This window comes from Ochlerotatus camptorhynchus, unplaced genomic scaffold (genome assembly GCF_037179485.1).
Source record: "Ochlerotatus camptorhynchus isolate MF236.1 unplaced genomic scaffold, CSIRO-AGI_Acam_v1.1 ptg000082l, whole genome shotgun sequence".
NCBI lineage: Eukaryota > Metazoa > Arthropoda > Insecta > Diptera > Culicidae > Ochlerotatus > Ochlerotatus camptorhynchus.
Window position 1 is genome coordinate 2,435,283 of NW_027040572.1, and position 17,009 is coordinate 2,452,291.

General features: G+C 40.8%; 1 protein-coding gene and 1 long non-coding RNA gene across 2 annotated transcripts; one reads left to right on the top strand and one right to left on the bottom strand.

Moving 5' to 3' along the window:
* Positions 1-6,632: 6,632 nt before the first annotated feature.
* On the bottom strand, positions 6,633-8,017 carry LOC135698134 (ribosome biogenesis regulatory protein homolog). The gene is made up of 4 exons (XM_065218022.1): positions 7,785-8,017; positions 7,225-7,714; positions 6,909-7,165; positions 6,633-6,841 (listed from the first exon to the last, which is right to left on the bottom strand). Exons 1-4 carry the CDS (start codon positions 7,931-7,933, stop codon positions 6,691-6,693), a joined length of 1,047 nt encoding a protein of 348 aa, XP_065074094.1. The 5' UTR covers positions 7,934-8,017; the 3' UTR covers positions 6,633-6,690.
* Positions 8,018-12,137: 4,120 nt separating this feature from the next.
* Positions 12,138-13,870, top strand: LOC135698084 (uncharacterized). The gene is made up of 3 exons (XR_010517459.1): positions 12,138-12,261; positions 12,541-13,529; positions 13,592-13,870. It is a non-coding gene; the product is annotated as an uncharacterized LOC135698084 (long non-coding RNA).
* The last annotated feature ends 3,139 nt before the right edge of the window (positions 13,871-17,009 follow it).

Sequence of the window (17,009 nt, forward strand, 5' to 3'; positions counted from 1 at the left end):
CTTCGTGTTTATTTGTTCATTCAGAAATTTTATAAACAAAGCCATCTGTCACATGATGTATCGAACTCTTTTTACCCAGCGGTGCAAATCGATAACAAGGGGATTATGAATGTGCATCGATGGCATTCTTTGTTGTTCTTTAGCGAAGTGCAACGATACGATGGTATAAGAATTTAAATAGTTTTAGATTAATATCTATGAAGAAAGCTCAAGCCCTTGCGATATATCGAAATTGGACGAAATTTATTATGGCACCTTTATAGATTTCTATAATACTACCGATAAAGAAATTTTCTTAAATGTGAGTATCGATCAATAAATATTTTTAAATATACGTATCGCAATCAAACAAATTTCAAGGTAAAGAATTATCGACAAAAATCTTTATTTTTGCATAAAGAACTTTAACGAAGTTTCACGAATGGTTGGTCGGGATGTGCCACGACCAAATTGGCACAACGACGCCCTATACGCTCTCTGACCAAAGCGCAGGGAGAAACGTTAAATCTAGCGAGTTATTAACAAAAGAGAAAATCGACGAAGAGAATCGATCATCGCGTATAGGCCCTTATGTATGCTCACTGTCGATATGTATATTGAAGGTCATGGGAGTTTAAATCAGTGCCAACATTTCAAAGGTGTGTGTGGTAAACAATGGCATTGGTGCATTGGTAAGCAATGGCTTCAGCCGTCGATTTCTCGAGAATAAAAGCTCACTAATGAAAATAAATGACACCAACAGAATCCTCTACCAGCTTGCATTGTTAATTAGGAACGGTGAGTTTTTATTTGCGAGATTTCGACGGTTAAAGCCATTATTTACAAAAGCAATTACGCCCTTTTGAATGGTTATTTGTTTATTTGTTATGTTTGCATCAACATACTAGAAATAGTCCCTTGTTCGGCGACGGTTAAGGCTCTGAAAACATCTCTTCTGATACGTAAGGGCTCAACATTGATCAATTGGCAGCGATTCTCGTAGCTTGGAAGATGAAGTGGGTAACTCCAAGGCAGCTTGCGGAGCGCGAAGCGAAGAAAACGTCGTTGCACAGATTCAATTCGCTCGGCCCCATTATTGTAGTTTGGGCTCCAGACTGCAGAGCAGTATTCCAACGTAGATCGTGCGAGAGAGCAATGAGCAATGTTAAGCAGTAAATGTCTGTGAAGTTCTTAGTAATCTTGAAGACAAAGCCAAGAGTTCTGGACGACATACGATATATGGTGTGAGTATTTCAGCTTTGACTCTAGAAAAACGCCTAAGTCTTTCACGTAATGCACCTGTTCGATAGTCGTGCCTAGTAGTTTTTGGTTGAAAATAATCGGTTGTTTCTTGCGTGAGAAGGTAATAACTGTACACTTAGCTGGGTTGACCACCAGTCGGTTTAGACTACACCAGTCAGCAAAGATGTCAATCTGATTTTGGAGACAACGACAGTCGGCGAGTGAGCGGATGCGCAGAAAAACTTTCAGATCGTCTGCAAACGATAATCGTGGCCCTGTGATAACATGGTGAACGTCGTTGAAGTAAAGGAGAAATACCAATGGTCCCAGATGGCTACCCTGAGGTATACCGGACTTTGCGCAGAAGCTTGCTGAGCGACAAGTACCCAAAGTTACTGTCAATTGGCGCTCCGTGAGGTATGAACGAAACCATCTCAAAAGATTTCCACCGATCCCTAGCCTATCAAGCTTAGCGATCGCAATTTAGTGGTTCAGCTTATCGAAGGCTGCCGTAAGATCTGTGTAGATAATGTCCGTTTGGGTCCGAGCAATCAAACTGTCTGTGATGTAAGACGTTAGGCACAGCATGGTTTGTAGTTGTGGAACGCCCAGTTATGAATGCGTGTTGATTTATACTTAGATATTCAGAGTTGGTTGGAAATGCTAACATGAAGCTTTAGTGTGATGATTTATTAGCTAGAGAATGATCTTTAGAAGAGGGTAGGTGGATAGTTCCGTTAGAGTACGGCAGTATGAAAATTGAATAGAAGTTGAAAATGAGCGAAGGGCCATTAAAGCGACAGTTTTCAAGATGACGCACATTTTTGCCTAGCCCGTACGATGTACGCGGGGACTTGAAGTATGTCTCCAGCCTGTGGACTTGGAGACATACTTCAAGTCCCCGCGTACATCGTACGGGCTAGGCAAAAATGTGCGTCATCTTGAAAACTGTCGCTTTAATGGCCCTTCGCTCATTTTCAACTTCTATTCAATTTTCATACTGCCGTACTCTAACGGAACTATCCACCTACCCTCTTCTAAAGATCATTCTCTAGCTAATAAATCATCACACTAAAGCTTCATGTTAGCATTTCCAACCAACTCTGAAAATCGTTAACTTCGCGTATGAAGTAACATAAAAAACACTTTGAACTTAGATATTGCTTGCAATGCGCAGTTAGGGACTCTATGACAACCAATTCAAAAAGTTTTGATAAAGCACTCAGCGACGTGATTCCCCGGTAGTTGTTTACGTCACGTTTGCTTCCCTTTTATGAACAGGAAACCAGTGCTGAGATTTGTCATTGTCATTGACAGACTTTCGCGTGATATTGACATAATTGTTTGTCACATAGTTACTGACAGACTTGATCCTCAAAAAAATCTTCGTCAAAATCTCATTCATTTTTTCGTCAGTGGCAAAGATTCACCAGGTAACAAAAAGTGTAATTTCGTACATTCTGTGTCACATCATTGTTATCCACGCAGTTCAGGACGTAGATGCTTGTTCACATTAACGGCTCCATGTAATTGTGTTGCTCAAGTCATTTAATTTCGTTACAAATTTAGTTAATATAAAAATCTACACATCTTCGTCACTGACAGCATTGTCTTTGGCAATTGACATGGTTTGCCTTGACTGTGAATGTCAGCTCAAAGGAGTGACCAAAGCAGAATTATCAATATCACCGTGTATTGTCAAGATTTTGCAGCACTGCAGGAAACATATCCGCAGTCTTCCAGCAAGACGGAAAGAGAGAGCTGGAATATGCGGCGCAGTTGATCTAAAAGACAAGTGATGTTCTTTTTAAGAATAATCGACTGAACACCATCGGGTCCAGCCTTAGCTGAAGTCTTAAGTTTAGATGCTGCTCGAGAAATCGTATCTGTAGTGGCTTCGACCATTCTGAGCGTTTGGTTGACCAAAGGAACATTACTGGCCGCGGAAGTAATCAGATTAGCGGAGAGTTGCCGTCTTCAAACACACTAGCAAATTTGGCTGAGAACAGGTTGCAAATATCTTGTTGATTGCCAGCAGTTTCACCATTAAAAATAATGGAAGAGGGTAAACCGACTTCCCTGCGTTGCTCATTTACGAAGTTCCGGAAGGATTTCGGGTGTGATTTTAGCCGCCGTTGAATCCTCCTTTGATAGCATTGAAAACAGAGACGACTTAACCGCTTATACTCGTGGTTGAGTCTGACATAGTAGCATTTCAGCGGCAGTGTGCGGAGTTTAGTAAATCTTCTGAGAGCAGCCTTCTTAGTTCTTTTCAACGAGCGAAGATCTTTCGTCATCCACGGGACGCGAGAGTCGATATGGATGATCTTTTTGGAAACGTGTCTGTCAATGACATATGTCAAGAAAAATGAAGAAAAATGTTTGTGCAGCAATGTTGACGTCTACAGGATCTAGAATATGGTCCCAATCTAGGTTAGACAGCACATGGACGATACTGCGATGGCCAGCTCTACGGAGGTCATATGACACAGCATTTGGAGTGCTGGTGAAATCATTGACTATATTATTTTCGATCACGATAACTAAAGCAGGGTGATGATGCACTTCTTTGACTAAAGGTTCGGGTGCCGTGGAGAGGAAAGGAGCTGTATCACAAGCACTCACAAAGCAAGAGATCCAGAGTTCGGTTGTTTTCATTCAACAGGCCATTGATTTGTGACAGAATTGCGGTGCTATAACTGTCCAGGAGTTGGATGGTTCCTGCGTGGACATATGAACGCTCGTGATCAGGACAAAAGAAACCACTATGGGTTGGAGGCCATGCTATGCCCGGTAGGTTAAAATCTCCAAGAACAATAACTTCGTCGGAAGGGCCTGCTTTGTCTGAAACGACCAAGACGGATCGACAATGTGCGTCAATAAGCTCCAAGTCACTGGTTCGATCTGGAGGGATGTAAACTGCACAGAGAAGCAATTGACGATCACCAAGTTGAATAGCCACCCACACTTGTTCAACCGTGTTCCAGGAATCGTCCATGTTGGCACTGAAACGTAATTATCCTCAAAAATCGCAAGCCATTGTGGGAAGGCGTTATGCTCAAAGGGCATCTAAGTACACTCATAAAATAAATATCCATGTAAATTTCACATAACTTTGATGTGATCCCATAATTTGAAATTGCACCATTAAATCACATGAACGTTATGTGTCCAATGAAATCTATATGATTTCTCATATAGCATTTCTTATGCTATTGGATATTCAGATAGCAATCATTATTTTTGTAATTGAAAAAATATTATGTGCGTTCCTAATAGAAACTAAGTGAAAACTTTTTTCAGTGTATTGATAGGGGGAGAGTGTTATAAGGACCCATGCATTAATTACGTCACGCTAAATCGAGCAAAAAATTACCCCCTCCCCCCTATCATGACATTTTTCCTATACCTAATGCATTGCTTGTCACAAAATCTTAGAACCCCCCCCCCCCCACACACACACACTCTTAGAGCGTGACATAATATATGCATCAACCCTAAGATAAGATGTTGGAAATGAGTCTGATGGCGGTAAGCTCCAACTCGGATTAACTTTTAATACCGTCCCTGTTTGTATGATCTGAAAAATGTTTGCTCAGAATTATGTTGATTAACTCTGATGTCGACATCAAACCAGCCGGACATTCTTGATCGGGATTTAATCCGAGGATAATACCGGTTGGAGCTTACCACCATGAAAGTTATACATACACTCAAAAAATAAATCACATTTCCAATGGGAAAATATCCATTTGAATTTCACTTAACTTTCATGTGATCTCATAATTGGGATTCGCACCAGCAAATCATATGAACCTGTGTTTTGGGATCTATCACATAGAATTCATATGATCCTATGAATAATATGTGAATTTCAGATAAAAATAATTAATTTTATTTGAAAAATATCATGTGCGTTCCCAATGGGAACTATATGAGAACGTTTTTCAGTGTACATATGCATGCACGCACTTCATTATGATCGATGTCTTCCGATGTTCCTACCGGTTTGATCCCCTTGATATGGGATCCTCCACTGATGATTTCTTTGTCTTAGTATTCCGTTTCCGACTGTCCTTCTTCTTCATTCCTTTATTTAACGTCGGTCTCTGTTCCGCAATCTAGTGCCAATCTCCGATGGACATCGATTGCCATCCATTGACGGCAATCGAATGTGCAGCAAGAAGGCAGCTTCCACATCTGCATGGGATATCGCACCCATTCAACACGCATGGGTCGGGACCAACGGCTTTACTTCTCTTCCGAAGAAAGACGTGACCAGAGATTTGAATGCCTCAGATAAATCCCACCGACCTCGGCTGGGATTGAACCCAGACCTACTGGGGTGAGAAATCAGTCGCGCTTTCCACTACACCACGGCTTCTGGCTGTCCCGATTTAGTAATCCGTTCGTACATGAAATGTGAGCGTATGCGTGGTGCCAATCGTGCGGGACCTTCAAAATAAAACCCCCTCGTCGGTCACAACACTTTGAACTCCACAACATCTTGGCAAAGTGGATCTTGCAAAACAAACATTCTGGATTGTTCAGGCCGACTCACAATAGATACGCCGCCCTTGCATCTGCGGAAACCTGACATACAGTTGCGGGGTTAGATGTGGTCAACTCAACGAGCTACCGACTACCAGAGTTAGTTAAAACAAAATCCTCCCAGTTAGTCAAAACAGATGAAAATAATGAAAATGATATAAGGAAGAGCAAAGCTCAAAAGCGTAAACTTATCACTCCTAGCCCATCTGAACATCTGAACCATTCCAAAATAGGAAGTTAACTCCATAGTATGCTTCCTCTAAGCGGTCCCTCAGCGTCCTACATCTCTCCAGCCTTAAAACTGTTACAAAGAGTAGAATCCCAATAATACAAATTTTGGTTAGAATATTGGAAATATGTCAACCTGCACTGAATTGGCCATACAAGTATTACACATTATACTAGTTCGAGTAGCGATCAAACCGCCGGATACTTGTGTCCTTCACACGTTTTTTTTCAAATTTCCTTACAATTAACAGTTTTCCCTAAGAGCGCTGATCAGCCATTAATACTTAAGATTATGACAGGATCTCGGAAGTTGAATTAATCTAGTGATTTATAATACGGCAAATGCATATTGCAACCCGGCTGCCCAACCGCTACGGCTTCACCATTTGCCATATGGCAAACCCACAGCCACTGCACAACCAGACCGCAGCGCGCATGGGCGCATAAGAACCCACTGAGCCAACTACCTACTGGCTATTTTTCATCAATTTTTTTTTGTATGAAATACGGTTTGAGCGAAAATGAGAATATGGGTGATTGTCTTATAGTCCATTGACCGCTGACACGAAAATAATCCAAAAAATATCAAGCAGGGACTTTCGAATAAAAATTCTCACACTTAGCCAAAGCAATCAATGTAAACTATTATATTGAATTTTTCCACGATTACCTTACGCTCTAAATGTCCACTTATCGCCTCTTACGCCCGACGTCCCGTTTACTGTGATTCCGCTTCCCTTGTCCACCCTTTGGCTTCTTTCGTCCGAAGCCCTTGCCTCCCTTACCACCCTTGCCCTTCCTTTTCTTCTTTCCTCCTTCCTCTGCTGCGGCCGATTCTCTCCTGAAAGAAAGGAATCAGTTTAATATAAAGAATCGCAATTAACCTTGAGAGAACCCTTAATACGTACTCTGTCCTGGCTTCCGCCTTTTGCAGGGAAATAGCTTTCTCCAAGTCGATCTTCGGCTTCTTGTTGAGGACCTTGTTGATGATTTCAATGTTTCGTTTCTTCTCGCCAGGAATCGTAATGGGATCTCGCTTCCGCTTTTTACCGGGCATCAATTCCTTCACACCGATTCCACGAGCTTGTTTCTCGTTGCTTAGTTTCTCCTGAAAAACGCCAACCGATGCGGTCGATGCTTTAGCAATGTTGGCCGCTGTGACGAGCTACAAAATGGAATGATTGTTTGAAACTTAATGTAATAAACCTAGGTGGGTTGAGCTACCTCTTTAGCGGAAGCCGATTCCGGTCCCAGAAAACCGGTTCGCAGTGTTTGAATCTTTTTCGCCCGGGCAATGTTTCTCATACGGGAGATTTCATTCTTTGCTATCCTCTCGATTCTCAAATCACGTTTCTCCTGGAACATGTCCTTGTTGGGGTCGGCATTCTGGGGAACCTCTAAGACCCAATCCTTCTCCTTTTCTGCCTTGAAACGCTGGTATCCGTAGGTTGGTACCCATTTGTCCAATACCTCATCGTAGACCTTCTTATCGCGGGTTCGCTTTTTGATGCCTTTGGCCTTGGCAATCTCTTCCCATTTGGTCAGTGGTTTTGGTACCGGAAGCTTACGAGCTCGAGGCAACGCCATCCGGGCTGGCGGCAACTTAGCAACAACAAATTCTTCTTCGCGTTCCGTTGGCAGTTCCCAAATGCTGTTAATCAACAGCTGTACGTTGTCTCTGGTCAAGTCGAGCAGGTACTGCTCTATGTCGGCTCTGGAAATGGGAAACAGTTGTATTTTTAGGAAAAAATCTACTACCAGTTCGCAGCACCGCGGAGGCTCACTTGAACTTATCATCGTCGAAGTAGTTTGGATCCGTAACCATCAGGTGCCCCTCATCGAGTACGGCTTCGAGGTGTTTTTGCACTGTTATTGGTTTATATTTTTCCAAATCTTTTTTCTGCTTCTGCAGAACTTCTTTAACTATATCCATTTTGAGCGATTCTAGCACAAATAATAAGCAAACATTAAAATAATGAAATAATGTCCAACTAAACACGTTTTCTTTCCTGCTGAATATGTGCACTCCTATAAGCTCGGTGTTTACTTGATTCGGGAACAGCACGAGCCGAACTGTCAAGCAGATAAACATAACCTCTCAACAGAGCAGAGCTGAGCAGTACTAGATTGCATTCTCCCAGATCGATTTTACCGACATATCAGTGCCAATATTTCAAAGGGGCGTAATTGCTTTTGTAAACAATGATTTTACCCGTAAATTTCTCGCGAATGAAATCTTACCTCTCCAAAATAACAATGCTAGCTGGTAAAGGAAACATTCCTCTACCTGCTGGTGTCATTATTTTTCATGAGTGAGCTTTTATTCGCGAGAAATCGACGGCTAAAGCCATTGTTTACAAATACAATTACGCCCCTTTGAAATGTTGGCACTGATATCTATTTCATGTGGCAGTGTGGCCAGAACTATTTTTAATATAAAGATATTTATAGTCATTTGTCATTTCTAGATAGAGCTGGAATTAGGGCGTAACAGCTTTTGTTAACAATGACTTCTCTCGATGATTTCTCGAAAGACATGACTCTCCCTGGCAGATCAACATTACGATCGAATAGAGGAAGACTTCCCCTACCAAATGGATATGTTGGTTTGTGTAGGCGTGCCTTGAGTTGCTATATAGAAATCAACGAGAAAAGTAATTGTTTACAAAAGCTGTTACGCCCTAATTCCAGCTCTATCTAGATTTGTCACTTTATTTAGGCTCTGAACCATTTGGTGGATTTTTTAAACTTTTGGTTAAAATTTGACACATGGAAAGTTATCGATTAGCCCTCCCTAATAAAAAATAACCATAAACGAACGATAACCCAAATCATTGAACTATTCCACAAATGGTTTGGATGATACCCAGAACACGTCGCTAAGCAAATCAACCATACATTTTTTATTAGGGCTGCTCTGCTATCCAAGCGTGATTATTTCTGACAGACAGGAAGTTAAATTTTAACAACAGTGGCTGAGTTCTGCTCGAAAACCGATCGATCGGTAACACAGAGATTTTCGAACATACACACTTAAATTTTTTTTCATCGAGATACCAGATTCGTTCAGCAATTAACCACTTTATTCGAGCACTTAAAATGACGTTTACTACCACTCGAACTTTGAAATAAAACATTATTTTGAGATTTTTTCTTTTAGAACCTCGAAAAAAGTAGCCAACATTTGTGCGTTTCATAAAAAAATATAAATTATTTGGTCCAGTTTTGTGAAATCGCTGGTAGAAAGTCACGCCAAAACTGCTTGACAAGGTGGTCAATTTATATTGCTAAGACTCATTTCGAAAGTTATTTTCTATGTTCGAAAATCCCCGTGCTGTCGATCGACCGGTTTTCAACCCACGGTTGTCAAAACATAACTTCTTATCTGTCAGAAATAACAAAGCTCGGATAGCAGGGTTCATCGATAACTTTCCATCTGTCAAATTTTAACTAAAAGTTAAGGCTCTGATGGATTATTTTAACTTTTAGTTAAAATTTGACAGATGGAAAATTATCGATGAACCCTGCTATCCGAGCTTTGTTATTCCTGACAGACAAGAAGTTAAATTTTGACATCCGTGGGTTGACCGGTTTTCAAACTGGTCGATCGATAGCACGGGAATTTTCTAACATAGAAAATAACTTTCGAATTTTCACTTTTAACCACGAGTTAAATTTAACTTGGCAAAAGGCCTTTTAAATAGAAACTAAACGATCGATTCAACCTCTGGTGGTGAAAAGGAGAACGTCAAAAAGAGTGTTGTGAGCATACATTTTTGCCTTGAGACATAGGAAGCGGAACAGAAGAAACGAGCTCAACTTTTTGGCTCAGCTCTGGTACCATAGAGTTAACTCTAAGACTAGAAGGTCCCGAAGAAACGTGCTCAACTTTTTGGCTCAGCTCTGGTACTCTCTTCGGTCCCAAGCTAATCGATTCACCCCTCGAAACATAGGATAATCCACTAACCCCTCATTTTATCTGTCAAACTTTCATAGCGAATCAAAACAAACATTGTGTAGTACTAGAATTACGACTAGAATGGGGTACGTTATTCGTTTGCTTGGGACCAATAGGCTAGTCAAGTAGTGAGCTTATTTAAAATCGTTAGTTTCGTATTGATTGTTGCTGGTACTCTCTTCGGTCCCAAGCTAATCGATTCACCCCTCGAAACATAGGATAATCCACTAACCCCTCATTTTATCTGTCAAACTTTCATAGCGAATCAAAACAAACATTGTGTAGTACTAGAATTACGACTAGAATGGGGTACGTTATTCGTTTGCTTGGGACCAATAGGCTAGTCAAGTAGTGAGCTTATTTAAAATCGTTAGTTTCGTATTGATTGTTGCTGGTACTCTCTTCGGTCCCAAGCTAATCGATGCACCCCTCGAAACATAGGAAAATCCACGAACCCCTCATTTTATCTGTCAAACTTTCATAGCGAATCAAAGCAAACATAGTGTAGTACTACAATATCGGCTAGAATGGGATACGTTAATCGATTTGCTTAGGACCAATAGGCTAGTCAAGTAGTGAACCAATTTCAAATCGTTAGCTTCGTATTGATTGTTGGAGTCAGTTTACAATTTGCACTAAAACCATAGAGGTAACTCTAAGACCACTGGGTCTCGAAGAAAATCATTATTATTTTTGGCTCACTCAGTACCAGCATACACAGAAAAAAAAGTTGTTGAATATTACATCCAAACTGCTGCAACCAGGTCAATCCATCGGTTGTGTAATATAACGTTGTACGATGTACATCGATTTTGCGAACAAAATTACATCCATTGATGTAATATTGTATCTGCTTTTTGCTATCACATCATTATTTCATACATCAGCTTGAATTACATTGATCGATATTACATTTTTTTTGCTGTGTAGAGGTAACTCTAAGACCACTGGGTCCCGAAGAAAATCATTATTATTTTTGGCTAACTCAGTACCAGAACAACGGTCCCAAGCAGTCCCAAGCTATTTCACTCACCCCTGCATGTTCTGCATGAATCCACACACCCCTGATGTTATCTGTCAAACTTTCATAGCGAATCAAAACAAACATAGTGTAGTAATAGAATTTCAACTAGAATAGGGTACGTTAATCGTTTGCTTGGGACCAATAGGCTACTAAAGTGGTGAGCCAATTTAAAATCGTTAGTTTCGTATTGATTGTTGCTAAAACCGCACTCCCCCCCCCCCCCCCGCGACTTCCTCGCCTATATACGCCTTTTTAGTAGAAACTAGTCGATCGATTCAACCTCTGGTGGTGAATATAAGAATGTCAAAAAAAGTGTTGTGAGCAGAATTTTTGCCGTGAGACTTTGGAAGTGGAACACTTTTTTACTTTTCCTGATAAATTAATTCATCTGAGATGCCCAAAAACTTTATCTATAATGAAACATTTAATTCTGTATCATTTTTGCAAGGATTCTGCTAGTGTTCAGGTATATTTTTGTTGAGAAAAATGCAAAATTCCAATTGTTCCTTAGTGGTTATGATCTTCCGAATTTCTTGTGTTTGAATAGTTTGGGTGCAAATCAGTTCAGATTTGTGGAGAATCATAAAATAAGACAACCATAGAGGTAACTCGTAACTCTAAGACCAGAAGGTCCCGAATTAACGTGCTGAACTTTTTGGCTCAGCTCTGGTACTATCTTCGGTCCCAAGCTAATCGATTCACCCCTCGAAACATAGGAAAATCCACTAACCCCTCATTTTATCTGTCAAACTTTCATAGAGAATCAAAACAAACATAGTGTAGTACTAGAATTTTGACTAAAATGGGGTTCGTTAATCGATTTGCTTGGGACCAATAGGCAAGTCAAGTAGAAGTAGTGAGCCAATTTAAAATCGTTAGTTTCGAATTGATTGTTGAGACAACTACCGATGGAAACTGGCAAGATGTTCAATGAAAAATGCTTTAATTTGCGTTGTGAAAAATCTTTCTTCTGATGCAAACAAACGGTTTGGTTGACGTTTACTCTCGAACTCACTTGGTGCCCTCTACGTTGGTGGTGCATTAAAGGCCTATAGTGACAAAGCTGTATCACCATTTATATACCCACCATGGACTATATATTCAGCAATTCAGCAACGGGCGCGCTCACGCCCACTTCGTTGCAAGAGTCAAACCTAAACGATTGATAACCCCAGGAATTTACGTAAATCAGCCAACAAAGTTCTTGCGATGGATCCACTATCTTACAAGAAACAAGTTAGGCAGCACTCTCAAGCACCTACATCCTTCGAAAATAATGGTATGTATTACTGGGCCTACAGCAAGACTAGTCTTTGCTCAATGGGACGTAATCAAGTGCGGCCCACAGAATTTGTAGTCTCTTTTGTTCCTCCGTGGTTAAAATGTTTGATGGAATTTAACTTCCAACTCCGTTAACCATTTAAACAGCGGAGGAACAAAATAGATGACAAATTCTCTGAGTTCACCTGTTTACACACATTGGTCATTGCTAGACGAATCTTAGGCGTGTAGGCAATAATAATTTGAATTATTATTCCTGTATATTCATTAACTGCAGGAAGTAGAGCATATTCCAAGCTACAATCCGGGTGGGAACATGCACCAACCGTAATCTTAGGTGCCGTCATCCGATTTCTGTCCCTGGAGGACCGAAAAGTATGCACGACGGTTTGTAGACGTTGGAACGATGTCATATTCAATGTTTCGCTAAACCACAGCGTAACATTCCCCCTAGCCAAATGGAAACCAGGCAGTTCCTACGTACTGTTTAGCGGATTCCTTCCAAGCCTCCAACGTTCCTACAGAAGTGTAGAAATTTCATGGATCAACCACCCGGACGTACAGTATCTGTTTGCAATCAACAAAATGTTCGAAGTGCTTCCAAAATATTCACTTCAAAAGCTCACTATAAACGCTACACCGGACGAAACGCTTGGGGAATTTTTCGAACTTCACCGATCAGTATTAAATCATATTAGAGAGCTACATATGTACATTGGATCGCCGTTTAATCAATATACGCTTCCAGCGGATGATGCTCCTCTTGGTATCAGACGATGTTTCCTCAACATGCACGCATTGGAGTGTCTAGAATGGACAGAGGCTTCTCTCGGCAACATCAGCCATGGAAGACAATACTTTATGATAGATGCACCTGTGTTAATTTACACGAAAATTCAAACCCTACGGAATTGGAACTGTTACACTGTTCTCACAATCAAACATTGTTCAAAACTGAAAAACGTCATGCTGGATCTACCGAACAGAATTTGGCGCACCTTTCAATGTAATTCATTTGAGAATCTTAACACTCTTAACTTAACAACCGTATCGACTGCGATTGTAATCGAAAATATTCCTCCCATACAATTCGATCAACTGTTTGGCTCAATGAAAAAGCTAGAAGCCATAAAGATAACTGGCGTCGAAGATGCCGCCTTGTTAGCCGTTTGCCGAAACTGTCCGCTAATCTGGTCGATTGAACTAAGCCTGTTCTGTGTTAATTTCAACTGTTTTGCTAAGTTGGCAGGCTTGAAGAAGCTTAAGGTAGGTATTTATAAATATGTTATTTCTGCATATCCAATCAACTGGCTCTCTACATGTTACAGAACATAAATCTAGCCGTTGGGAAGATCATCGGCTGCAAAGGTAGAATACTATGCGAGTCTTTACAAACGCTTCGGCTACACGACGTGGCACTAATCAACGGAGAATATAAGGGGTTTCCATTGAAGCTGAACGATAGCATGAAAAGTAAGTTGCTATATTCGAAGCAAAATGACGTAATAATCTGTAACTATTCTATAAATTAGAATTCATGTGTAGTGATAGTATCACCAAAAATGATGGAATATACGATGAACGATATCTGTGCTGTTTGACATGAATTACGGGACTAAAGATTTGGGGAAATGTGAATTCGGGAAACGCCATTGCCAAAATTCTGCACAGCGCCTAATTCCACACATTCTGCCAAAATGGAAACTGACGTCAACTGACGGAATATTCACAACAAAAATCGTAGAACAACAACCTTTGGTCAACATTTTGAACTTTTTGTTAAAACGTCTTTTCATGTAATTTATACTCGAAAAATAATATTTGAGACATTTTAAATCATTTTCTGTGAAAAAACAATACACAAAATAGCGTAGATATGTACTAACAAAAAAATCGAAAAGCTTCTAAAAAAAATCTTAACAACCAAGAATTAATCGTTTGAGGCATACTGAAGCATTAGAAAGGTGATATGTGTCACTATAGGAAATCATTATCGTTGCAAATATAAAGAAATTAAACATAACCTTTTGCTTCAGTACCGTCAACCTCCAATGTCCATGGGGAGGGTATTTTCTGATTCAGAAATCTTATAAATGTTTTGACATTTTGAGCCAGTCTAACATTTTTGGAATATTTGCTTTAGAGAAAAGTATTTTGTTAGAATTAAATGAAGTTAGGCTTCAAGCATTAAGCCTGCAATAGCTATTTTGTAAAATACGTTCAATAAGTTGATTTGTAAGCGGGTGGCCACATTGCCCTAAGCTATTTTTTTCCTTTATATCAGCCAGTTCTGCATCAATTTTTGAAGGGGTGCACGCTTTCTTGCACGTGATCATAGAAGACGGAGAGGCAGTCGTCACATACACAGATAATAGTTTTCTTCAGGAAACACATACTATCCCCGGAAAAGCCAACACATGCTGCGTGAAATGGTATACTACAGTTTCCCTCGCAGACAGTAAAGGGTGATACGGTCAAAATTTGGTCAAGGGAAAACGCGTGTAAATCGGTGAAATCGTTTATTTAAAAAATCAAATTAAATTTCTTTTTCAAGTTCAATTAGTATAAAATTCAGGAAAAATATTCAGTTAGGCTTCCGCTTTTCCAAATCCGAATTGCCGGGCCTTACGCTTGACCCCTGCCATCAGATTTTGTACAGCCACCTTGTTCACCTTCTTCGCCGCAGAAAGCCAGTTTGCCTTGAACTGCTGCTCGCCCTTAGCAGTTTTTTTTGGGCTTCTTTAGGTTCCGCTTGACAATAGCCCAGTATTTCTCAATTGGGCGGAGCTCTGGCGTGTTGGGAGGGTTCTTGTCCTTGGGAACCACCTGCACGTTGTTGGCGGCGTACCACTCCATGGCCTTTTTACCGTAATGGCAAGATGCCAAATCCGGCCAAAACAGTACGGAACAACCGTGTTTCTTCAGGAAAGGCAGCAGACGTTTATTCAAACACTCTTTCACGTAAATTTCTTGGTTGACAGTCCCGGAAGCTATGAAAATGCTGCTTTTCAAGCCACAAGTACCGATGGCTTGCCAAACCAGATATTTCTTTGCGAACTTTGACAGTTTCATGTGCTTGAAAACATCTGCTACCTTTCCCCTTCCTTTTGCCGTATAAAACTCCTGTCCCGGAAGCTGCTTGTAGTCGGCTTTGACGTAGGTTTCGTCGTCCATTACCACGCAGTCAAACTTCGTCAGCATCGTCGTGTACAGCCTCCGGGATCGCGCTTTGGCCGTCGTATTTTGTTTATCATCGCGATTTGGAGTCACTACCTTCTTGTAAGTCGATAGTCCGGCTCGTTTTTTGGCTCGATGCACGGTTGTAGACGATACACCCAGCTTATTTGCGGCATCTCGGAGAGAGAGGTTAGGGTTTCGCTTGAAACTACCGGCAACTCTCTTTGTCGTCTCAGCTGCTTCCGGTTTTCGATTTCCCCCCGATCCAGACTTCCTGGCTGTCGACAAACGTTCCCCAAACACTTTAATTACATTTGTAACGGTTGATTTGGCAACTTTTAGCGATTTTGCCAACTTTGCGTGCGAGTAGCTCGGATTTTCGCGATGCGCGTGCAAAATTTTGATACGCTGCTCTTCTTGCTTGGACGGCATTTTGACAACTGAAGAGTGAATTCCAAAATCAAAATAGGAGCAACATTCTACACACACACACCTTCAAAATGAGGGGTGTTCAGGTTTTTTAAATGCAAAATTGAAAGAAATACGTCAAGTTGATATTGACCAAATTTTGACCGTATCACCCTTTAAACACATCGTTTTTGCAGTCTATGAGACATTTTTGGCATACCATGTTTGAGGTTTATTCAATTGTACAGCACAATTATCACCAATAATAGAACTGATACACGACTGCTGTGGAAGTTTTCAGTATTAAGGTAATTCCTTGTAGAGTCCACAAATGGCCGCCACGTGGGCTATACATGCACTTCCACTTCGAATTTTCAATTACACAAATCTCGGAAATCGGTGCTCCATTTCACCTGAAATTATTACTTCATGTAAATTGCAGTGCACCAAACGTGGAGTAATAATTTGAATGTTGCACGAATCGTAGAAGCTGATATTTGTACACTTAAAGTCTTGAAGTGGTTCCGAGAATAAGGATGTCACAGCGTTTCACATTAACAACGTTAAGTAAGTTCTAAGTTATCCACCTCCGTGAAAACATTGAATTATCACTTAAAGCATTTAGAAGAACATGCAAATCGAAAGGGAAAGGTTTTTACCATTCGTCAATACACTGACCGAATTATTATAAACATCTTGAGTCCTTTTGGAACAGGTGTCCATTTGTGGATAAAAAAACGAGAAACTCGATTTGCTTTCTGCCGCGAACTGAGCGTGGATTTGTAATATTGATATGTACTTACTTTACCAATCAGGCTAAGGACTTGTTGTCCTCTGCTGTCCGAAGAAGTCGACTCTACTCGATCCATGGCCCCACGTCGCCAGCCTCGTAGTCTGCGAAGGATTGACCTTGCCCGCTGCGCACCTCTTCTTCACCAAAATAGACACGATTCCCTGCAATAATGCGTCTTTGAATTTCTCTGCTGGTATCATTTTCGGCGGTCCCCAGTGAGCCCAAATACACGAACTAGTCGACAACCTCAATTTCGGCACGGTCAATCTGAACTCGGGGTGGGAGGGTAACACTGTATTCCCAAGAACCTCTTCCTCTCATGTATTTCGTCTTCTATGCGTTGATGGCAAGTCCAATCCTCGGTCCAA